Genomic DNA, 26,332 nt, shown 5'->3' with positions numbered 1-26,332 from the left:
TTTCTCGTTTCAATTTCGAATGCTGTCTTACGGTTCAAATGACATCTCCATATAAAAAAACATATCCTCGATGTGTTTTACCTTTCAAATAATCTTTTTCTTTATTAAATTGGTTAAACGTCATTCATTCACATATAGTTATGTTGGCCAACGACTTAATGCAAACAATGATACAAACTAAGCGACACATACACTCGACCGGTTCATTCTTATAACCTAAATGGAGTGAGAAGAAATGCATGTACATATGTATGTGGTTTGTTGCGACTGTATTCATGATCTTCTTCATCATCAACATGATCATTATTGCGTTAAGAAGCTTTGTGAGTAAAAAATCAAATTAATATAAAATATTGTAAATAAAATTATAACTAAACAGCATCATTTTTTCTTGGCATCCTTGAGACCGGCACCAGCATTAAATTTGAAGAAAATTATATCACCATCCTCCACTGTATAGTTACGACCCTGTTGACGATATTTTCCAGCAGCTTTGCAGGCAGCTTCTGATCCCTCCTCCTTGAAATCTTTATAGTGCATAACTTCAGCCATAATGAAGCCTTTTTCGAAATCGGTGTGAATGCGACCAGCAGCTTGTGGTGCTTTTGTGCCCTTTTGAATGGTCCATGCTTTAACTTCATCGGCACCAGCAGTGAAGAAGTATTCCAATTGCAAAGCTTTGTAACCGGTTACAATAATCTTGTCCAATTGGCTCTTGCATTTGGTTTCATTTTCATATTCAATACGTTCAAGGTCATCCTTTTCGGCCAAGGTTTGTTCAAAAGCACCCGAGAAGGGAATCATAACTGCACCGGGATCATGTTTATCAACCCATTCCTTGATTTTGGGCAACCATTTGTTCTTCTTGCGAATGAAGTCCTTGTCCGACAAGTTGATCAAATAGATGCAGGGTTTGGATGTTAAAAACAAATATTTGTTTAAGATTTCAATCTGTAATAGAAAAAAAACAACAATAAATAATTTGTTTATTTCTTTAATAAAAACAAAATTTAAACTCACATCATGGGCATTCCAGTCAGCAAATCTTAAATGTTTCTTCTCATCCACCAAAATACCTTTGATCTTCAACAGAGAATCATATTCGGGCTTTAATTTCTTATCACCACCACGTGCGACAACCTTTTCCAATTTTTCCAAATATTGCATTAGCTTTTCTTCGTCCTTCAAACGCAACTCCTCTGAAATAATTGCCAAATCACGCACGGGATCTACCTCACCCTCAACGTGTGTTACATCAGGATCTTCGAAGGCACGACACAAATGGAAAATGGCATCGCATGCGTTGATGTGTGAGAGGAAAGCATTACCCAAACCCTGACCTTCGGCAGCACCCTTTACCAAACCGGCAATATCGACAACATTCAAGTATGCAGGAACTTTGCTGGCTGGTTTGTGATATTCACAGAGAAAATCGAATCTCTCATCTGGTACTGGAACCCTACGTAATGGGAGAGAAAGACGATTATCGGTTAATGTAAAATTCATAATGATAATTGTTTGCAAAATCTTCGATGATAGGTTGAAATAAAATCAGGTTGAGTGGTAATATTACATGAGAGTGGAACGACCGAGACTTAATATTAAAGGAATACCTAAAATATCCACTTCATTAAACAATATCTGCAATTAGAAAATGCCAAGTAACAATCAGGGCAATATTGAATAAAAATTGCGGTATTTGTTCCCTTTCCCCAATTTTTTATTTCCGTATTTATGTCCAAAAAGGGAATATTTTTGTCGACAGGAACACCTATTATGTGACGTAGTACTCTTGTCTTCAGGCTGTTACACCTGGGGTGGTCCACAAACTGTCGACAAAAATAACTTGCGGACCTCTTTCTATCCTATCTTTCTTCTTTCTAGAGTGCTACAATGTTGCAAGTCTTCAGTCGGTTTTCCGCATGTGCTCACCGACCGAACTATTAACTTCCAGAGTCAAATCCCTAACTCTGGTGTCACTAGGGTTTGTTGGAGGAAGCTCATCCTCATTCGCAGTCCTGCCGCCTCTGCTGGGAAGTTTGTTCTCAGGTATCTTCGGGTATTTGACCTGGAGGTGTATAGCGAGCGGTTACATCAGTTACATCCCGAAACATCCTTTCCGCTACCCGAACATCAGAAGGTTTTGCAGATCACTGGACGAGCGATTGGTGAATTCTCTGGAACTAGCCCAATTAGCTTTCTTATGACTGATGAAACCGGGCTTTCAGCTCATGGAGACAATTATAGGAAGATGGGAGAAACGGCGGGTTGTCAGACGTCGTGACACAATAGCTATGTCTAACTATGGCACTCTCCGATAGTTCTGGTAGGAGCGTTCTGATTGATCTTGCAAATCGTGGAGCTATTAATCTCCAAGCGTTAAAGGTTATGACCTTCCGAAAGCGGTCTAATGTTGGGCCTATAACCTAGACAACACTTATTAATCTGCTGGAGGTATAGGTAAATCACCTTTACTTCGGCAGTTCCACACCTGACTGCTAATTCGAAACATTCCAGTTGTAATTCGTAACATTTCATTTGTAATTCGATTCCTTCATGTTTAATTCGAAACAGTTCAATTGTAATTCGAGAATTCCATTTGCAATTCTTATTATTCCATTTGAAATTCGAATTATTCCATTTGACATTCGAATTATTCCATTTGTAATCCGAATTAATTCATTTGAAATTCGTATTATACCATTTGTAATTCGAATTATTCCATTTGAAATTCGAAACAAAAAAAAAATTGTTTGCATTGGTTTTATATTCAGTTTTTCGAATTACAAATGAAATGTTTCGAATTACAAAAAGAATAATTCGAATTACAAGCCGAACAATTCGAATTACAAATGGAATAATTCGAATTACAAGCAGAACAATTCGAATTACAAATGGAATAATTTGAATTACAAATAGAATAATTCGAATTTCAATTGAAATAATTCGAATTACAAATACACTTTTTCTGATGTAATTCGAATTATTTTAATTGTAATTCGAGAATTCCATTTGTAATTCGAAATATCCCACTTGTAATTCGAATTGTTCCATTTGATATTCGAATTATTCCATTTGTAATTCGAAATATTCCATTTGTAGTTCGAATTATTCCCTTTGTAGTTCGAATTATTCCACTTGTAATTTGAATTATTCCATTTGTAATTCGAATTATTTTATTTGAAATACGAATTATTCCATTTGTAATTCGAATCATTCTATTTGTAATTCGAAATCAATACAAAAATATTTTGTATTTTTTGTTTCGAATTGCTAATAAGATGATTCGAATTACAAATGGAATAATTCGAATTTCAAATAAAATAATTCGAATTAAAAATGGAATAATTCAAATTACAAGTGGAATAATTCGAACTACAAAGGGAATAATTCGAACTACAAATGGAATTACAAATTAAATGTTACGAATTACAACTAAAATGTTTCGAAATACATCTGAAAAAGGTGTAGAATAATTCGAATTACAAGTGGAAAAATTCAAACTACAATTGAAATGCAAATGGAATTCTTGAAATACAAATGGAATTCTCGAATTGCAAAAAAAATGTTATGAATTACAAATGAAATTTTCGAATTACAAATAAAATAATTCGAATTACATCTGAAAAATGTGTAGAGATAGGTCTTTATTGTAAACAAAGCTGGTCCCCGAAGTCCACTTCGCCGAAACTCGTTGCTTGCTTTCTTCGCTTTGCTCTAGAGTAAAAGAATAAATGAAAAAACAACCTATCTTTACTCTTCTACCAGATATGAAACCATGCAAGCAAGAAAAATCCATAGTGTTTCTACCCTAAGAGCCTTACTCGAAGAGAGTGTCCGATTTGCTCCAAATTTCGCACATCGTAATAGTCTTACGGACAGAAGGCACATTTTTTGTTTCTACTTCTCTTCCATGGAACCCATCACCCTGATCAAATACTCTAAGAGCCTTTTGAAGGGAATATCCGCGATTTGGTCCAAACTTCGCACACCGTAATTGTTCTCCCCTACAAAAATTAAAACATTTTTTGAGACCTGTTCGGCGCTTTAATGTTTATTTAGTTTAAAAATTCGTACAAATATTTTACGTCGAACTTCTTGTTTTGACGAAGTCCCTTTTGTTTCCTTTAAGTGATGGTTTGCATTACATTGTTTGTAAATTGTTTCTGTTTTGTTGTTGTAATTTTTATTTTTATTTGTTGCCCTCTCCCATCTCCTAAATCCATTTTACAACTTTTTTCCACGAAGTGGTGAAGGCGGCCCAATAAATTGTTACAAATAATTTCCATATCTATTTTTATGTTCTCCACCTTTATCAATGCTAAAACTGCTATTAAAAAAGAGACTAAAGGAAAAAATCAGTCATGGCATTCCAAATGATAGTAATTTTACTGAAAGTATAAAAAAAAGACCATTGGAGATTGCCCATTGCAATTTGGATAGCGGCTGACTGAACCAGCAGCAAAAAATCCCGATAAACTCTTGAAAATAACCATCTAAACGTTTAATTTAATAAGCTGCCGTTGGCCACTGTAACAAAGGCGTGGTTCCTTTGCCATCCGTTGTTCAATAGGTTTGCCGTTTATTCGTTCGTCAGTCTCTCTTGTCTGTCCGTCATCCATAATATATATTTAAACTTATTTTCTATATACAGAAAGGCATTTTGGATTTGGGGAATACAAAAACTAAGGAAAAAAGAAAGAGAAAAAAATATGAAACTAACGCGAAATTCATTTTAAAATGTATGCAAATTATTATTGAACCAGCATTTAAATTGATTGACTTCATTTTCTTGGCAAAGTGTTTTGCTGTTGTTGTGGTTCCTTTGCATCTCCTTGATACTGCGTAAAATGGCCAGCTTTGTTGAATATTCTTGTTTGGTGGGGCCAGTCAGTAATGTAAGCAACAGTTTAATGTTGCTTGGTTGACCGTGTTGATGATGGGGGTATGGCTTCCATGACTAAAGGCATTTTCCTTTTTTATTTTTTTTTTTTTACTCAAACCAATTTTTGTTTTTGTATTAACTTGCATTTTTTGTGCATATTTTCATTGTGATTGCAGAAAATTATAGAAAATTGCAATGATTTTATATTTGAGATCAATTTGGTTAGGCTATGGCCAACTAAATTGACCAGGAAAGGCAACAAAAGCAGCGCAACAAACTAAAGGAAGTTTCTCATTTGATGCTAGTTGGCTTCTTTCTTCTTGTTTCAGTGGGTTTTTGACTTTACAATACAGGTGGTGATAAGCTATGGGAAATTGATTTTTAATTGTAGAAAATTTGTAAAATGAATCCTTGTGCGACATGCTGAGATTCTAAAGCGAAAATTGTTGCTTCATATTTTTCTTTTTAATCATGGATTATTATTCACGAATTACTTAACACCATTCGTAGAAAAAAAAAACCGCAGAAGTCATTGCTTGCAATTTTCTGAATGTATGTCGCTAAGAAATGAATGAAATGGCCGATTGCTATGAGCGTTATGAAAACAAGATTCCCAAATTTTTGGGATTTATTTCATTATGTATTAAATTGGAGATGAAAAAGGATCGCAATGTTTATCTAGAACACTGACCACGTTATAGAGAAATATTTTATTGAAGTGATTGAAACGATTGAATATTCAAAATGTCGACCTGAGAGGCGCAACAGGATATGTCCTTGGACTATTTAGATGAAGACCAAGATCATACAAGTGTATTAGCAAAACAAGGTCTATTCGTTGCAACTTGTCACTACCAGAGTGTCGGAGTCCCCATAATTGTCTTCATCAGTCGACCGCCCGATTTCATCACCTCTGAACGGCACACTTTCATCAGTCATGGGAAGGCTAATTGGCCTAGTTTCAGAATTCCTTAGATTTGCTCAACCCTTCTTATGTTCGGGTAGCAGTGAGGACGTTGCGAGACATTATCACTGCTGCAGCCGCTCGCTATAAACCCGCTGCTCGAATACTCGAAGTGATACAACATTTTCCAGCAGAGGCGGCGTGATTAGCAAGTGAGCGTGGTGAGTTTTGTTGAGCCAACCCCCAAGACTCCAGAGTCAGGTAGCGACATTGAAAGTTAACTGGTTGGTCGGTGAGCATATGCGGAACACGTGGCTAATCATCTGAAGAGTTGCAACATTAGAGCCGGAATAAGTGAATTTGGCTACGTTACGCCGACAGATCCAAGTTATATTAATCGACAGTATGTCGAGATCGCCGGGGGTAATAGGTCGAAGAGAAATATGCTGCGTTGCATTAGATCTCTTCCTGCTGAGGAGGAACCACTACAATTTACAGCGGAGGATGTTGCGAATGGCATCAGGAACGTTAAATATTCCAAAGCGTTGGTGCCTTATGGAATCTCCATGGTAATGCAGAAACAGCTGTATAAGCCGGTATTTGAGCATATTACCAATGTTTTCAACCTGTCTGTAGCCTCCCGCATCTTTCACGAAGTCTGGAAAATGGACAGGTTAGTCCCGCTACTGAAGCCAGACAGGCCAAATTTCGGTTTTGTCGCCCATTGGAAAAACTCTTGAGGCATTACTCCTTCCCAGCGTTAGAAATAGCTAGACAATTGTCGATCATCAGCAGCGATAGGTCGGTCTATACGACACCAATGTGGTCCACGAATATAAGTGCTACGCGATAGAAAAAATATTTAAACCTGTCAGAATGCCGCCCTGAAAATTGCAACAGGCTGCCGACTTTTGTCTTCAGTGGACCATCTACCTTCCAATACAGCAATGCCAAGCTCCCGTTGCAGTATTTGCTCGGGTGTTACCGTGAGAGCCGTTTTCATGGGCGTAGGCAGGATTAGCTTGGGAGGGGCAGTTGCCCCCTAGATCCTACAAAACAATTTGTATGTAAAAAATTATGAATATTTCGAAAAATACAAGCATTTGTCCCCCTAGAACTACTTAAAAGCATTCCTGACTACGCCCATGGCCATTTTAAACACCATATGGTGGATATGACCCCCAAAGAGGGACCTTCATTATCCAACGATATAAGAGAGAACCCCTAAATCAACAAGCCTATCAAGGAAGTTTAAATATCATTCACAAGTATGAAGTTGCAGATGCCGTAAACAACTATTGTCAGAGCCATTTTAATCACCATATAGTGGATATGACCCCCAAGGGGGATCTTCATGATCCAGAAAGCGAGGTCCAACGATATATGAGAGAACCCCTAAATCAACAAGCCTATCAAGCAAGTTTAAATAGCATTCACAAGGATGAAGTTGTAGATGCCTTAAACAACCATTGTGTGAATGCGGTTCTCGGAGAACCTCCCCTTCTATTGCAGCTGAGGTTCAACTACGCACAGGATGGTGCAGCTGTCTAAATTCCTATAGGGAAATCATCGAAGACCCCCTGCAAAACATCTGCCCAGCATGCGACACAGGCCCGCACGACTCTCTGCACCTTTTCAACTGCCCCGTCAAACCTACTCATTTAACAGCAGTAGAACTGTGGTTGCTTCCCATCGAAATGGTCATATTCCTAATACAGGAGATAGACCTAGAGCCAGATTAAGCAGAAAAACCAACATACAAGCATATACTGTTACAACAACAGCATTGATGCACCTCTTCGCATATTTCCTACAGTTGCAACTTATATTCACACATTTTTAAACGCTTTCCACCAGTTTAGACATCCGTAGGTTAAGATAGTACAGACGACAATTTTATACAACTAGTGTATAATGTGTGACCTGATTCCCCAGCTTTTGTCTGTTGAGTTTTTGCAGATGTAGAGTGCAATTAAGCCTTCCTCAGACCATTTTTCAGAGTTCCTTTCCATCTTATCTGTTGGTCAAGATTACTCCAAGGTACACTAAGCTTCTAGAGAAAGACTTAGACGGAGTCTAAAACAGAAAGAGGAAAATCGGCAATCTTCCACTTCCTGATGAAGAGGGAAAGCTCTATTTTTTGGCGTATTTACGTCTAAACCATTTGTATGAACTCAATCCGACAACTTTACTGGGACCACCTGCATTAATTCGGACAAAGTAGATGGAATTTTTCCACTAATGAGAATGAATACTTCAAAAAAAAAAAAAAAAAAGAATAGGTCAGATCCAATTGAAAACTACAGCATTAAGTGTAAAAGACCTTTCAAATGAAGACAAAGACTGCAATTACTCTGCTGAAGAACAAGACCGGTGGCGGCATGCTGATTATGTATCGGCTCTTTATTTTGTAGGCATATATAGACATCGAAAGGAGGTATTTACCCACACTACATAATCCTCAAATACTTGAAGGTAGTCTTCGACAATCCTAAAGCATAGAAATACAATAGAAAATAGTTATATTTTGGTCCTATTTCCAGTTTACAATTATTGTCAACAAATCTTTCATGAAAAGGAGAATCTATCCGGTCCTTAGAGGACAAAATATTTCCACCTCAAATTATTCAAATATTTCATAATTTCGCTTTTCCTATTTTTGAAGTTTTTTTATCGCATTTAATATTAGGTTTGTCCTTGTACTTTCTCAGTAAATATTACTCAGTAACTTCTTTTTAGAGAGTAAAGCATTTTATACTCTTTCAAAGGAAAAAATAAAAAAAGTAAAAAGACAACATTCAGTAAAAATGTTCAATTTGATTAATATTTACGATTATGATATTTGAATATTTTAAACTTTTGACAACTGCCTAAAGCTACAAAATGTTACTGAACAAAATTTCTTCAGTAAAAATTATAAATTCTCAGTAACAAAAATTTCAAAACAAGTCTCTCAATTCATTCTCATTTACTGAACATTTGTGTAAAAAAACAACATTCAGTAATAATTTGTGATAATTATTACAAATTATCGAGTACGCAGACACACTTAATATTTCCTACAAAGTGGAAACATATCCCGTATAGATACACTTTTCCTCCAAATTAACCTGTAATTTGGCACTTTTTCAGTTTCAGTGGTTAGAACGGCTTCCCACATAAAATTGTAGACACTTGTCTTATTTTTATATAAACCCAATATAACAATCCTACGTTACATTTTTCAACCGATTGGGAAGTAATTTCATATTTAAGATTTTCAGTTACCCTATCAGAAATTAAGGGAACAAATTTCCTTTACCGACATTTCGAATTTTTGTTTCAAATCGTGAGTTTATCATAATGGCCGGCCTTCGGCCGGGATTTTAAGACTTCCTCCTATGGACAGGTGGAAATCTCGGGAACGAGAACACAATTTTCTTTTAATTTATAATTTTTCTCTAAGTAGCCGGCCATTGAACAAGGGAATTTTCGGAACTTCAGAGGCCCATATCTCGGGATGTATACATTTCCCCAGAAAATGTTATACGTTGTTGGAATAAGGACGAAAAGCACTATCTGTGGTAAATTTTTCATAATTTTATGAATACTGTCGGTAAAGGAAAGATATGCCAAATTAAGAAAATAGATCTACGTTTTAGATTGTCCGCATGATGAATGTGAACCAAATTGGATGGGTTACATTTTACATACTGTAAAGCTTTATAAATACAGGCGAAAACATATTTTAATTCTTCGTTATAACAAACGGTCATATTTATAGCCCATTATACGCTCCATATACCATCGACGTTACTTTAGAATTTTCTAGCATTCCATTACTTCCCATAAACACGCTTCGGACACTTACATATGACTCACTTTTCAATCAATAAACTAATAGAAATATTGCTTAGTTACCATTAAAATTGGATACTTATTCTCATTGGGATCGATGGTACAGAAAGGGAAATTTTCAGCTGGAGCAGCACTCTTGGTCAACACATTGAAGAATGTTGATTTACCAACATTAGGAACACCAACAATACCAATGCGAAGATTGGTACCAATACGACCAATCAATGGTTTACGTTCAGGTTCTTCGTGCTTCTTGGGGGGCATGTTGTTATCGTTGTCACTTCGTTGTTATGACCTCTAAGCACCTGCAAATGAGACAAGAATATGATGTGAAATCATCTGGCAGCAACAGTCAATGATAATAACAACAACAAAAAGGTCTGCATTTATTTTATATGTATCTTTTCAAGAGGGATATTTTTAACTACCAACTGATGTGGTTGTTGCTTACTTCTTGACACATAACCTCACTTTAATTGTCTTATTTCCACAAACTTACCAATGCTTGGGCAATAGAAATTCTCTTTGGCGATAGCTGTAATGATTTTTGTATAAAAATATTAATAATTTATTAACACTATATCGCTTTTCAATATAGATTTATTTACTTTTGCAACACTAAATGATTACCCGGCCGCAAACTTCGTTTGCTGGCAATTCGCGTGTTAACGAAAGAAAGAAAAGAGAAAACGTCAAAACGTTGGATATCAAAATAAAACAAAAGTAAACAGCTGAGATGCATGCACAAAACAGGGTGATTAATAATAGTATGATGCAAACAGATGGAATTGTTGATTCACTAAAGTTATTCGAAACGTAACGTAGGTTTTAATATTGCATGAAGTTCGATGAGTTTGTTTAGTTTATTCAATGGCCGTGTGAGGGAAGGCATGTAATGTTTGCATTTAAAATGGGCATAAAAAATTTAAAATTTAAATATCATATACATATAAATTTAAAATAGTCTTATGGCTAAAACAATAAAATATATATATATATATATATATATATATATATATATCACCAATATTTTTGAAAATTTAACATAGCTGAAGCCAAGGTTTACCCTTTTAGAACACGCGACTTGTGATTGTATATTATACAAATTAAATATTTTTGGATAACATGAAATGTTTCTGGACGTGGCAAAAAATATTGGCCTTAAAAGATAATTTGCGTGGAAGCTGTGGCTATATTTATGTTAAAAAATGGGTAAAAATGGGTTGAAGGCAACATGTCTTTTTTTGTTTTCTCTCGATTTGTGAGTAAACCACACATCTCTCGATTTTCCTGTCAAAGTAAAAGTAGAAGCAAACTAAATAAGGATCATCTTACTAATGTATTACTTTTCAAAATTTGAACTGCTTCTACCATTAAATGATGGTGACATTTTGAAGCCAGATTTATAGTGTTTTTTGAAATTTTCTTCTAATTTCAATCCGCAAACAGGTTTTTAAAAAAATCATATATAGGATTGTAGTACTTGCGATTCTGAGTTATTTGATACGTATATTGTGAATGTAGTCTTCACAGCTTCATAGAAATCTCCATCCAAATGCGGAAATTTGGTACGAACATTTTTCTAAAAATCATATTTTTCGCATCTAATATTTGCAATTGTCTATAGAATACCTCGTACTCCATTGCACATTTTAGTTTTTTACGTTCCGGATCCAATAAATCATTCCTCGTGAAAATCCATCTACTAAAACGCGAGTTACGAGAAATTCCAAAGTAGAAAAATCACCTAAAATTGTTTTTGAAAATATCGCGTATTTTGTCGCGTTTTTTTGAGGATCGTTTCCACTGCAATGAAAAAACTAGTGCAGCATCTTCGTTTTAGCGGAAACAGAGATTTGAAAACTTCGCTCATAAGGAAGCTACATTCATTTTATCCCAAAAAATAGTGTGTGATGCTACATCCACGGTTCTTGATCGCCTTCAAATAGATACATATACATATGTCGATGTAGATTTTCATGGTGGACACTGAAATCGGATGCGGACAAAAATTGTATGCACTTTGCCCAAATTAGCGATATTTTATAGGTTTTTTAATGCTAAGATGCAGCCGATGCTACATGTTAGCGTCCAAATTATATTCCGAAAAATATATACAACTTAATAGATATGGTCTTGTTGCACATGAAAATCACATGCGGACAAAATGGTTTTGATAATTACGCGATTTACACGTATCTATCTCTATTTCCATTTCAGAAGCTTTGAGATGTATCCTCATCAACCCAATTACCTTCCCTAATGGGAAAGCTTTAAAATGAATGTCAATGTCAAAATCCGTATATTTTATTGGGAGATTTAAGCAAAATGAAGGAAGTATTCCTACAGATTTTTCCAATATTTTCTACTACATAATGCATGTGAAAAAACATTTTTTCAAACAAAAATTTATTTTTTTGACCAAAATATGTGCTTATTTTGGCTGTAACATCAAAACTATAACACCAATCTGTACGATTGTAGTCTCATTTGATTCGCCGTGAAGTTTTGATCCACAACAAATTTTTATGTAATTTTATGACCACTAAATGGGCCTTAATTTTGAAAAATGTTGACTTATATTCAATAATTTATCAATTTTATGTACATTCCGCGAATAACATTTTGCAAGTATTATGCAATATACTCGCTGAAGTCACATAGAGAGAACTTTTTGTAACAATTGTGCTCATTAAAATAATTAGCGTTTTTATAATATTTTCTTTCTTAGAAAGCGAAATAAAAGCGGCATAACTTTTGTCCGCAACAACCAAAAATTGGCTCGCGACCTGATTCGTACTGGGAATTTTTTTCTTAACCTACATATCAAAAATCGTTGATGTAGCGCGAAAAAAAATTATCCTTTTTTTCAGAAATGGAATATGAAATAATTGACAATATTCGTGATATATATATATATATATATATATATATATATATATATATATATATATATAGGTATATATTTGTTTAAATGTTTAATTTTACGAGGTCGCAACGAAACCCTTAAATTCAAATCACAACGCTCTCAGCACCTTTAGGACGACCGTTTCTTATCCGTGTTGCTCGGGTTTATTTTTAAATACTTACTTATTACACTGTGCAACACTGGAAATGCAAACAACTTCTAATGGGCATTTTCTGAAAGTACATATTGAGACTACAAAAACCTTAATAGGGGTTTGTGTTCTTAGATCGGGTTTAGATTTTATGGACTCATCTAAACCGACCTAAAATTGAGCCTTTTTTCCAGTGATCGGATCTTTATCTCCGAAACTAATAAGAATTTTGCTTTGCGGTCTTTAGCAATATTGTAGCCCTAAAGTAACAGGACTTATGTGTCAAACGGGTGAACTAGGAAAAACTGCATCTAGCGCATCAACCTCGTTAAAATATAGAAAAGTTTGCATATTTTCTGAAATTCCGGTCAGTAACAACTAAACTGCTGGGAGTTGAAACAAGTAACCATTCCAAATAATGTGACCATCAATTCTTCAGAACATTCTGAAACTCTAAAATGTTTTTTTCACGTTGTTTAAGGGGTATTTCATAACATACTTTTTCAAAACTTATTTCAAACAATGTTCACACAGGATGTTTATTCTCATGTTGGGGATTTCAATGAATTATTGAAATATTTACCAAATTGTTGTTGAAAAATTTGCTATAAACAAGGCGATAGAGGCAGTTTACAACAATATAATGTCCTGGAGAGTTGTGTATTACATTCCAGAGAATATTTTCCCAAAAGGTAACATTAAGAATAATTTAACATTTTGGGAGATACGCTGCGAAATATACACAAATTATAGAATTTTTAGATTGAGGCAATAAATGCAGTTTTTCGAGTTCAGTATTCTTCCAAATATTTTCTTCTTGCTCTTATCTACAAGTTTGCTACAGATGTCAAAACAAGATTCGTATTGGTTTCAGAGATACAGCCCCGATTTGTTGTAAAAATTCGATCTTTAACCATGTTTAGATGAGGCCATAAAAACCGAACCCGATCTAAAAAAACAAAACCCAAATATGGTTCTTGCCTATTGGTCCTCTACTTTCATAAAATTCTGGACAGAAGTTGTTTGCACGCGATTGGCTCAAAAATGTTGCACAGTGTTATTTTATTATTAATTTATAACTGATGAGGGTATCGTTTGCATTATTTATAAAATTTTGCTGGTTAAGGATTGTTTGGCTGCAGGTTTTTTAAATAAAAATTTGATGTTCTGATTTAAATGTCTTTATTTTCCAATATTTCGATTGGAACTTTCAATCATCTTCAGCGAATAGAAAGAGAGTTGTGGTAAGTTTGTTGGAAAATAAAGACATTTAAATCAGAACATCAGATTTTTATTTAAAAAACCTGCACCCAAACAATCCTTAACCCGCAAAATTGTATAAATAAGGCAAACGATACCCTCATCAGTTATAAATTATGCATAGGATTCCGCTGTCTACTAATATATAATGGGCTTTGTGTAGAAACCCACATTTTCCCATTCCCAGTTTTTGCATTATTGCAATTTACATGGTGCCATTAGGTTTCAATTGTCCAATTGGATTTTTATACATACATTGCAGCATGAGTCTCTTTGCCACCTTTTTCTTAACGATTTCCCAGCCAGGCAAAATCAAATTTTCAACGGTGGCAAAATATCCTTTAGTAAGGTTTCCGACATTTTCTGAGTATTTCAGCCATGTAAAACGTCTCTACAAGTCGTGCCTTAGGACACGCCGTTCGGACTCGGAGATAAGCTGTGGATCCCATATGATTGAGCGAATATGAATCGGGCTACACTCACTCATTGATATGAGAGAAGTCTCCCTTGTCCCTTCTGGGATGTTTGTGAAACAATTATTATGTTATTATTATGTTATGATACGGTACCAGAATCCACAATGTTACAATAAGTATATTTGTTCCTTGTTATATTCTCCAAAAATTTTTAAATCATTATAATCATAAAAATTTGGATCAGTCCACGTATATTATCTTTTTGACCCTCCTAATAATCATAAATAATTCTACTTTTATTGTCTTCTTAGCGTCACTAAATCTATGCGTTTTAAATCGTTAAAAACTTGGCGTTAGATTATCCTAAAAGGCATTAAATGCTTCAAAGCTAAGATCCTCCTAAAATATTTAAGAATCTTAAAAAAAATAAAAATCCTTGAATTGTATTCCTGATTTTCCCCTAAAAATAATAAAAATGTTGAAAAATTTATTTTTGGAAAGGAAGGCGACAAGTGGCTCGTCTTTGGAAATAAAAAGCTTCAATTTGAAATTCACAAATGCAAATTTGCAATCTTGAATTTATAAGTAGGGGCTCCAAATGACGAAAATTGTTTAGCAATAAGAACATCTAATATGCCTGATGATGTTAACCTAACCAGTTAACGAAACGATCGTCGCATAGCGGTTGATGTGTATGTAGGACTTCGCTAGATATCAATTTTTCAATGTAATCTCCTTAGGTCATATAGCTCGATTAATTAAATTAATTAAAAATCTCACAAATAATGGCCTTCGTCCTAAAAAGGGCAAAACCTAAAAGCACCTCAATTATGTTCGTTAGGTTCTACTAAAAAATCTTAAAACTCCACGCTTATTGTCCTGTTTATGTCCTTTAAAAATACATTAGGTCTTACTTTATCCTTTAGGTCATCCTTCTTTCAAGGAGGACCTTCTTTGCATTAGTTTTAATGTGAAAATTATATTTTTAATATCGACAATTTGGTTTATTTTGGGTTTCCTTTCAAATCCACCCAAAAGTAAAAAAAATGTTTTATGTTCTCAAAAAAAAAAAAAAAAAAAACAAATAAATAAAAAATATCTTCAAGTCCTTTTAAATGTCATTAAAAATACCACATCATTTGTCTATTTGGATCCTCCTAGAGATTCGGCGTATATTTTCATCTTTAGGTCCTTCAAAAAATCTTTAAATTCGATTTTTATGCCCTCAGCCTTTAGGCTAGAATGGTATATACACTTTGATACGAAAAATGTCTGTCTGTCTGGCTTGTGTGCAAGTAATGTATTTGGTGGTTTATCCAATTATTAAATACTTTTGATATTCGTTCTTTACTCTTTTATTGAAAATTCAATATATTTTGAATTCAAATTGAAATTGATTTTATTGTACAACTTATTTATTCAAAGGGTAATATGAAAGTGACAAAATATAGAAAATATGTTTTTAACAAGAAATGAAAATTATGAATAACCGTAAATTCAAATATATATGTCGATAAGTAGAATTATACAAAGTATTGATATTATAAGAATGAAGAGAACAAATCTATAAATTAATCATTTATAATAAAATGTGTGTTATATCTGTTTATAATTATTGAATTAATGGAAATAAAGGGAAGAAGGAATGATATTGCTATTTAACTTTTTAAGAAAATAAATAGATTATTAAATTAAATTATAAAATGAATAATATAATTATTATATACGTAATGATAATACTATCATTACTCGCACGATAACTCTCGAACAGTTCAACCGATTCGAACCAAATTTTGGGTATCGTAATATTTTGTCCAAACTTAGTTTAAGTTCGAAGATAGGCCATATCAGTCCACTCCTTCTGGTACCTGCCCCACAAAAGTTCAATTTTTTCTGTAAAATTGTCTGAACGATAACTCTCGAAGGGAGCAATCGATTTGGTCAAAACTTTGCACATCGTATTATTCCTTCCGGATATAGATCTGGTTCGAATATGAACTATATCTGTCCACTCCTTCGGGTACCTCCCACACAAAATTCGGATAAAGCGAAGTTTAAGGGCTCCTCTCGGATGGTTTTGCAATTTTCTTCAGTAAGTTTTCCTTGCGGCTCCCTTTATGACAGTACAATTTTTTTCTTGCGGAAGTCTATACTTCCTGAGATATTGGCCTAAAAGCTCCAATAAACCCTGACGGCACCAACCAAAATGGCAAATCCGCAAGATAATCCTCGCAGGGAATTTCCGATTAGTGCAGGCTTTGCACATCGTATTATTTCATCCAGTCATGTATCAGGTTGGAGTATGGATTGTATCGGTCCACTCCTTCGAGTACCTCCCACACAAAATTCGGATAAGGTGAAATTTAAGAGCTCCTCACGGATCGTTTTGAAATTTTTTCAGTAAGTTTTTTTGTGGCTCGCTTTACGAATGTACAATTTTTTGCCGGAGTAAGTCAATAATTCCTGAGATATTGGCCTAAAAGCTCCAAGAAACCCTGACGGCACCAACCAAAATGGCAAATCCGCAAGATAATCCTCGCAGGGAATTTCTGATTAGTGCAGGCTTTGCACATCGTATTATTTCATCCAGTCCAGTATAGGATTGAAATATAGACTATATCGGTCCACTCCTTCGGGTACCTCCCACACAAAATTCGGATAAAGTGAAGTTTAGGAGCTCCTTTTGCATCGTTGTGACTCTTTTTCAGTAGATTGTTGGAGCGGCCTCATTTACAATGGTACATTTTGTTCCGGAGTAAGTCAATACTTCCTAAGATAATGGCCCAAAAGCTTCAAAACCCTGTCGGATATTGTGCAAGATAACTCTAAAACTTTTTCAAAAATTTCTTTCAAACTTATTTTAACATAATTTAATATTTTGAGTCCTTTATGAGGTAGTTTGGTTGCCAAAAATGTTTGGTATATGTCAATGATTTGTTATAAGCCCACGTTACGGTACCTACAGATTTTAAAGCAAAATCGTGATATAAAATCAATATATTTTATATACGGCATAATTATTGTGTTTGGTTTGGTTTTGTTATTTTTTTTCTTGATCAGTGGCTGAGGGTATTTCTCCGTCAGCACAGCTGACTGATACGTACTTACTTTTTATACTCCTCTTTCAATCCTTTCAAAATGATTTAAAAACTCCAGTCCAGCTGTCCTCCTTAGATCTTCTTAAAATGTTTTTCATTGTGTTTTTCAGGTCCTCTTAAAATGGAACCTCCTAAAAAACTGCACATTTCTCCTCCCAAAAATCCTTAAAAACTCAACATTCATTGAAATTTTTGGAACCCATTAAAAGATATATAGAATCGACGATAATTATGACCCTTAGGTCCTGCCAAAATCGTAAAAAGCTACACGAAGTTATCCTTTAGGTCATCCTAAAATGTTTTATTCTCCTGTTTTTCCTGAAAGTCCTTCAAATTCGACTTTTGTACTCCTCTTTAGGTCTTACTAAAAATCTTTAAAAACTCCTAGTCAATTGCCCGCTAAAGGACCTCCTAATATTTTAACTGCCATCTTCAAGCCCTCATACAAATGGATCCTCCTTAAAATCCTTCTTTAAAAACTCCACGTTAATTACATATATTTATTCCCCCTGAGAACCATTTGAAATCTTTGATTTTTTCCTCTTTAATTCCTCCTAAAAATCTTTAAACACTTGCATTTGTACTATAGATCTTCCTAAAAATCCTTGAACATTCAAAGTTCATTGACTTTTAAATCCACTTAATGTCTTTAAAACTCCTCATTAATCTTAAACGCACTAATTTTCTTTGTGCACGCACAGTGATTCAGAAACGTGTTTAGCTTTTAGCTAAGTCGTTTTTTGTAAGATTTGGAAATCTATTCTAAGTTCGGCGTATAGGGCAAATGTTTAGTTGGGAGCTATCAAAAATGCGACTTTATTACAAAATTCAATAGAAGCAAGTAGCCAATAATTGTAACTTGTCATTAAAATAGTCCTAATAATGATATTTTTGTCTCAAGGTAACAACCTCCTACATTAAACACCTCCATAGACAAGGCTAGTGGAACTTCCAACTGATATAATCATTATAACCACCACTAATCATACGTCGACAAGCTAGTAATCATATAAATAAACTGCATATAAGTTAAACCTGGTGAAAGTGTTAAATTTTAACTTTTAACAGCAGCTGTTACAACAACAACTAAACCCCTTGTTAGATAAAGTTTTGTTTTAATTCTTGGACAATATTTTCAACATGAAAATGTTTTACTTGTACAACAACAATAAACATGAATACAATCTAATAATAACAAATTGTGAAAAAAATAGCCAAGAACACCGCAAAGATTACAGGGCTAACAAGGGGCCTATGTAGTGATGTCTACTATAACTACAACAAACTACGTAACCACAAGTTTTACAGTCAGAGGCTTAAACTTTGAAAACGCCCCAAACTGAAAAGAGCAATCAAAACAAAAAAAAAAAAAAAAACGTCACAATAATAATGGGAGACACTTGCTTGCAAGTTGTGCTCTGCCTAACTTCACTCACTACTCTGCCTGCAGTAGAAAATGGCCACCGAGATAGTGGCGATTTATTTGCTGCAGCAACCCATACTTCCCCCGTCATCACAACCGAAAAACAAGTGTTTGGTCAACCCGGTTAAACTGGATTGCAACGAATGGCGGGCCATTTCGTATGAGGAGTTTTGTTGTTGTTTTTGAAATTTTTGTTGTTACTTACTATTTTTTAAAGCAATTATAAAGTGATTATCAACGTCAAAATGCAGCCATTAATTTGCAAATTGCAAAATTGACCATTAAAAATAACAACGTCTACTACATGTTGTTGCAATGATATGCAATCCTTAGCATATTTTTTCATACTATGTCCTCCAATATAGCGCTAGTTCAATACAATGCAAATCCTATAAAAATATGTAGGAGAACCTAAAAATTACGATAAACATGGATTTTTGTTGAAGATTTTGTAGGGAGGCCTTAAGATGAGAATAAATGTTTTTTTTTAGGATCTAATGATAGTGATATGATAATAAATAATAAATTTAAGGATTTTTTAAGAACTAAAAGGACAAAAAACTTTAATATTTAAAGAATTTTGGGGACCTTCAGGGTACTAAAAATTATAGCAACTTTAAAGATTTTTGAGAGGACTTAAAGAGGACAATTAATTTGTTGTTTTTAAAGATGTTTAAAAGGATCTTAAGAGGACAACGCATGAAGAGTTTTTAAAGATTTTGGGAGGCCCAAACGTCGAGACATGTAAGATTTTTATGAGGACCTAACGTAACATTTAATTTAACAGGACATTTAACGTTGAGTTTTTAAATGATTTTTAGAAAGACTTAAAGTGGACATCAATTGTGAAGGACGTCAATCGTGGAGATTTTAAAGATTTTTAGGACACCTAAAGAGAACAATAAGCATGGAATTGTTAAACATTTTTGGAGGGTTCAGAGGATTTTTTAAATATTCATATTAAGAGGACAACGCATAAAGAGTTTTTAAAGATTTTGGGAGGCCCAAACGTCGAGACTTGTAAGATTTTTATGAGGACCTAACGTAACATTTAATTTAACAGGACATTTAACGTTGAGTTTTAAAATGATTTTTAGGAAGACTTAAAGTGGACATCAATTGTGAAGGACGCCAATCGTGGAGATTTTAAAGATTTTTAGGACACCTAAAGAGAACAATAAGCATGGAATTGTTAAACATTTTTGGAGGGTTCAGAGGATTTTTTAAATAATCGTAGAATGACTATAGCATTGATTTTCTTAAAATTTTTAGCAGGACCGTAGATCCCTGGATTTTTTAACATTTATAGAAGAACCATAGGGGATTATAACCGGTATTTGTAAAAGATTTTTAGATGGACCTTAGAGAACTATACATTTGATTATCTAAAGATTTTTAATGTCCTGAGAGAACTATAATGCGTTTTAAAGATTGTTAGAAGGACCTTAGAGGAATATAGCGAGGATTTTTTCAACGATTTTAGATGAATATATCGTGGATTTTTCAAGATTTTTTCGAAGGATCTCAGAGGAGAAAAGTGTAAATTTTTAAAGACGTTTAGAATGACCTCGTTATAGTCATCTAACGAATTTTTTTTAAGATTATAGAAGGACCTTAGAGAAAATAACCTGGATTTTTATAAGATTTTCTGAAGGTCCATATAAAACAAGTAAAAAAGTGTCTGTCGGCTTTGCCGACAGAGATATACCCTCAGCCTGTGTATATTGAAACAATTTTTTCTCAAAATACGTATGTATTTAGGGGGTTTTAAAAATTTTGGACATTTGAACCGACAAAAATGTTAATTAGGATTAAAGATCAAAAGTTTTGCGGAGGAGATACAAAAGGGAATGGATCGACATTGACCGTTATGGAAGTGGATATCCAGCCACAACATATGGTGCCATAGGGGGTTTTTGCACTATACGGGCTGTTTGCTCAAGAAGTATGGACTTGCCCCTAAAAAACTTTTACCATCGTAATAGAGGCAGCGAATGCAAGTTGCTTCAACAAAAATCAAAGTGATTCCATATTAGCTCATAAAGTGAACTTATCCGAAATTTTGTGTGGGAGGGACCGGATGGAGTGGACAAATATAGTCCATATTTGAACCTGATCTATATCTGGTAGATATATTAGGATGTGTAAAGTATAGACCAATTCGGCCACTCCCTTCAAGAGTTACCGTACGAACAATTTGTCCGAACATTTTTGAACTTTTGTGGGGGAGGTACCTGAAGGAGTGGACCAATATGGCTTATCTTCAAACTTAAACTATGTTTGGACAAAATATTCCTAAGGCCATATTGTGGACCGAATCGGCAGATCCGTTCGAGAGTTATCTTGGGCTCCAACCACCTCACACGGTGTCATAGGGGTTTTTTGCAACTTTCAGGCTATTTTCTCAGGAAGTGTGGACTTGCCCCTGATGAAACTTGTGCCGTCGTATGGAGGGCAGTGAATACAAGTTGCTAAAACAAAAATCAAAGCGATTCGAGAGATGGCCATAAACTGAACTTTTCCGAAATATTGTGTGGAAGGCACCCAAAGGAGTGGACCTATTGAGACTATATTGGAACCTCATATTACCCTGGTAGAAAGTTTACGCTATACAAAGTATGGACCAAATCGGTCACTCCCTTCAAGAGTTATCGTGCGCACAAACTTTCCGAACATTTTCGAACTTTTGTGGGGGAGGTACCGGAAGGGGTGGACCGATGAAGGTCATCTTCGAACTTAAACTAAGTTTGGGCAAAATATTACGAAAGCCAAAATTTGAACCGAATCGGTTCATCCGTTCGAGAGTTATCGTGCGCTCCAGCCAGCAGGACAGACAGACAGACGAACGGACATAGCTAGATCGACTCAAAATTGTCTGAAACACATTTCGTCCAAACATACTTGGGGTCTAAACACATTATTTCGATGAGGCACATTTTCATCGTATCAAAGTGTATATACCCTCCTTAGCCTAAAGCAGCGACGACCACAGAAATACAACCAAAGCGAAGACATGTATGAACGTATGAGTGAAAAAAGCAACAACCACATTATGTTTTTGTTTGTTTTCATTAATTTACACTGTACGTGAGAGAGAGAAGCAAATGCAAAAACAACTCAGTGGGCGCCCTCACTATACGATCTAAGCAAAGAAGCTCGACCCTGGCCTAAAGGCTGAGGGTATAAAAAAGTATATCGTGGATTTTTAGATTTTTTATTTTAATTTTTTTAAATGTTTTTAGAAAGACCATAGTGGATTTATTAAAGATATTTGAATGTCCTAGGATTATTTTTTAAAGATGTTAGTTAGGACATACAATAATTTTTTTAAAGATTTTTAAGAAAATAACTACGAAAGAAACGAAAATATTAGAAGGGTCTCTGAAGACTGCTAGAGATTTTTTAAAGATCTTTTGAAGGACCTCCGATGATTTCTTAAAATATCTTCATAAGGATCATTGAGTACTATGACCGTCCAATACAAACACTTTTCTTCAGCAAGTCGAAGTCGAATGATTCCTTTTGGTTCACTATACGTATTTGTATCATCATCATTTTCATCCATCTTTACATCTTGTATAACGGTTTACAGCATGATGTTGTGAAAAAATCACATGACAGGATGCGTCATTGTCGGAATTCTCGTTTGAAATTCGGAGAGACAGGCTCCCAGGCAGTATGAGCTTTGTGGGGGGAACAAAATTCGGACATGACATAGCAAACCTCAGAGGCAGTGCTTTAGTCACTGCTACTTCTCCAAAGTTAAAAAAAATCTGATGGATTACCAGGTCTAAAGTAGCATTAATATAGTCAAATTATTTAATTGACGGTTAGTGGTACGCTGATAATATGCCGGACACAATTTTATATGCGATGGATATAATAGAGGATTATTGAAACTTACTTAGTTGGTCCTCTACAGATCATTTGTCCTATAAGCAGAACGAAGAAGAGATTTCTATTCCAGTCTGTTTGTTGCTTTACTTTTCCAATTTGGTACACCACTTGATTACTCCAACGAAACCTTAGCTTTTCAGTTCTGCGTTCACCGCTATGCGGCCAGCATTTATACCATGGGTGACCAAGAAGAGAACAGACCAAATAAATAAATATATAAATAGTTAATTATTTTATACGCCTTGTTAACGATATCATCATTGCTCATATGTATGGTCTAGCTAAGGCAATCGTTGTATCTCGATACGTTTAAATATACTGATGTTTTCATCTCGTATTACATTTTCCAGCAAGATGTTAAAGAGATCATACGATAGGCTGTCCTCTTGTCTGAAACTTCTTTTGGTACTAAATTGTTCTCAGCATTTATGCTAACGAGGGTATATACCATTGTCGCCCACAATATTTCCATCAATACTAAAGCATGTGTGTATGCATGGGTGAAAAAAACAACAACCACATGATGTTCATCGTTTGTTATGTACACGTACACTGTACGTGAGAGAGAAGCAAATGCAAAAACAACGCACTGTCTTTGCAAAGAAGTATAGCAGGGTCAGGCACCATACTTTTCTATTGCATACTTTACGGGGTGTCATTGTGTGAGTGCATGCTTTTTCAATGGGTTGAATTGTGTGTGTGGAGAGAGCAACGGTAAATGAGCGCACACGGGCGCCTAATTGCCTGACCTGGAAGTATAGTGAGGGCGCCCACTGACCTCACTATACTTCTTTGCAAAGACAGTGCGTCCCTGGTATATACATTTTCATGTGGGCAAAATATGCCTCATCGAAATAATGGGTTTAGACCCCAAGTATGTTTGAACGAAATCCGTTTCAGACAATTTGGAGTCGATTTAGCACTGTGGTGCGCACGATAACTCTCTGAACGGATGAACCGATTTGCTCCAAAATTTGGCCTTCGTAATATTTTTGTCCAGTTTAAGTTCGAAGATGGGCCATATCGGTCCACTCCTTCAGGAACCTCCCCCATAAAAGTTCGAAAATGTTCGGAAAATTTATGCGCACGATAACTGTTGAAGGGAGTAACACATTTGTTCCATACTTTGAACATCGTAAAATGTCTACCAGACTTAGATGAGGTTCCAATGTGGACTCTATCGGTCCACTCTTTCGGGTACCTCCCACACAAAATTTCGGAAAAGTTGAGTTTAGGACCTGCTCTCGAATCGCGTCGATTTTTGGTTTTTTTTTTGGTTAATACAAAATACCTTTATATAAACTAATTTTAGAATATTTATCAGAAAATATCCTGCATTTGTTTCTTTAATTTCTAAGTACAAAATAAATTACTATAAATTAGATACCTCCAAAAAGAAGAATAACTCAAATCCGCGAGTGCAGATTGGACTTGTATATCCAGCTATTGTATCGATAATCTAAGAAAATAATATTCTTTTATGTCATAAAAACGCAAAAACTTCACTTCTTTACCAGAAGTGATAGAGTCTGTGTCAACCAATTAAACAGTTCAGAAATTTTAAATCGGACGATACAGACTGCGACTCATAGGACCATTAATACACGTGTTCTTTTACTATTGGATGGATTTGGAAACGCAAAATAAAACAATTTGGAGGGATTAAAATATAATTTTCACATTTTCAACTTCACACTTTTAACTTTAAGTTAACCGGAACGCTGTAAATCTGATCGTAAAATCCAAACTATAACAAAAGAAAACATATAATTAAGGAGAAAGACTTCGTATACTACTCACTGTACTGTATGAGACTACAAAACTCATGTTTGGGTTTTGCCAAAACATGATCGAACAAATATTTCAGAAACCAATCGGTCAAGTTTTAGCTAAATCCTGGCAAATACTATAAGTAGAAAAAACTCAATGATTGTTGTTCCGGATGTAGTCTCTACTTTTGGAATAATATCACAGAAGAAGCGTTATTGATTTCTTAATTTTACTAGTAGAAGTTTTTGGACTACATGGCATTAAACACTTTGCTGGACTCAGTTGGTAAAGCTTAATGGAACTAGAATTTAAGTAGTTCCTTAATATGTACCTGCGGTACCATTGTCTCCCTAAATGAATGCTGAAACCGATATGGTCATAAGTTTGGCATATAACACGGTGGGTAAATACCCATTTATGGGTATTTATTTGGGTATTTACTATATTGAATGGCCAATACAACATCTTACACTCAATTCTTGGGTATAGGTTGTGAAATCGTTTCAAAATAAACAGTTTTACAATACCTTGAACAAGTAAGTAAATAACCGAGTATTTACCCAAATGTTGGGTAAAAAACTCTTTAACTGTCGAACCACTTGACGTAGGCCAACAAAATTTGGCTCAAATCGTTCTTATATCAATAGAACACTAGGTATTGAAAATGGAGTCCTTGGGTCCATGTTTTGATATAGCCCCCATAAAGCCGTACCTCCCGACTTAAGGTATTTTTCAACTATTAGCCATATTTTACAGCCATATTGGCTGTAATTTGGCACAGTGAGTCCTCATGGAGCCCTCGGGTAGGGGCCGAATATGTGATACCCTACACCACTACCCCTGTGCTTAAGCTTTTGACTGCTAAAATTCAAAATATTAAGATTGGGATATCTTAGCGCCTTTGCTCTGAATGTCTTCATTAGTACAGGTCAATTTCGTTGAAACGCATTTAACTGCATCGTCAGTACAACTCAAATAAAAAATGGAAAAGTGGGATGTACGCCAGCCATCAATAGGCTTCTTTCTCTGTGAGACCCTCACCAACCCCCAAAACTTCGCGAGGATCCGATCAAAATTCCGACCTGTAGTGTGATTGCACAAAAAATGGAAAAAGCGATGCATTACCGAATATTGCGATATCTCTGTTGTTTGACCACCTATGACAACCTACTTCACATCGTTGTAAAGGTGATATTCTCTACTTTCCTTAGCAGGTTTTGCTTTCGATATACCTCTTACAGAAGATAGATATTCGTTTTGAAATAAAAAGTTTGCCTTTTCTCCAAATAAGTTTTTTCACATTCCGACCCCTAAATAATATCTGACCATTACCAAAATCAATAGTTTTTTCCTCTGTGGGACCCCCATTATCACCTAAAATTTCGTGACGATGAAATCAAAATTGCGATGTATTACCGACTATTGCGATATCTCCGTTATTTGGCCACCTATGCCAACCTGCTTTACATAATTTTAAAGATGGGATTTTCTACTTTCTTAGTCAGACTTTGCATTTGGAAGGTCCATAACCAAAGATGTAATATTCGTCATAATCATTAAAATCGCAAAAATAAAAAATTGTGTTTATTAATAGGCTATTGCGATATCTTCGTTGTTTGATCACCTACGACAACCTATATCGCTGCAAAAGGTATATCTTCTACTTTCATTAGCAGGTTTTGCTTTTGATATACCATATATAGAAGAGGAGATATTCGCTTTGAAATAAAATGTTGACTTTTTCTCCAAATAAGTTTTTTGCCCATTCCGACCCCTAAATAGT

General features: G+C 34.9%; 1 protein-coding gene across 3 annotated transcripts in view; it reads right to left on the bottom strand.

Moving 5' to 3' along the window:
* Positions 1–75: 75 nt before the first annotated feature.
* LOC141398505 (obg-like ATPase 1) overlaps positions 76–26,332 on the bottom strand; it is a 59,307-nt gene continuing 33,050 nt past the window's right edge. For 2 of the 3 annotated variants that reach the window (XM_073975802.1, XM_073975801.1), the window contains exons 2-4: positions 9,706–9,931; positions 1,021–1,459; positions 76–951 (exon numbers count right to left, since the gene is read on the bottom strand). In XM_073975802.1, coding sequence (XP_073831903.1) covers positions 382–951; positions 1,021–1,459; positions 9,706–9,890 — 1,194 coding nt within the window. In that variant the 5' untranslated portion in view covers positions 9,891–9,931 and the 3' untranslated portion in view covers positions 76–381. Of the gene's footprint in view, positions 952–1,020; positions 1,460–9,705; positions 9,932–10,125; positions 10,162–10,234; positions 10,373–26,332 lie in introns of those variants that run through there. The other variant, XM_073975799.1, reaches the window with a different exon arrangement.

Source organism: Musca autumnalis, unplaced genomic scaffold (assembly GCF_047663935.1).
Source record: "Musca autumnalis isolate F117 unplaced genomic scaffold, ASM4766393v1 scaffold_3, whole genome shotgun sequence".
Lineage (NCBI taxonomy): Eukaryota > Metazoa > Arthropoda > Insecta > Diptera > Muscidae > Musca > Musca autumnalis.
The sequence above is the reverse complement of the archived record's forward strand: the minus strand, read 5'-3'. Positions and strand labels throughout refer to the sequence as shown.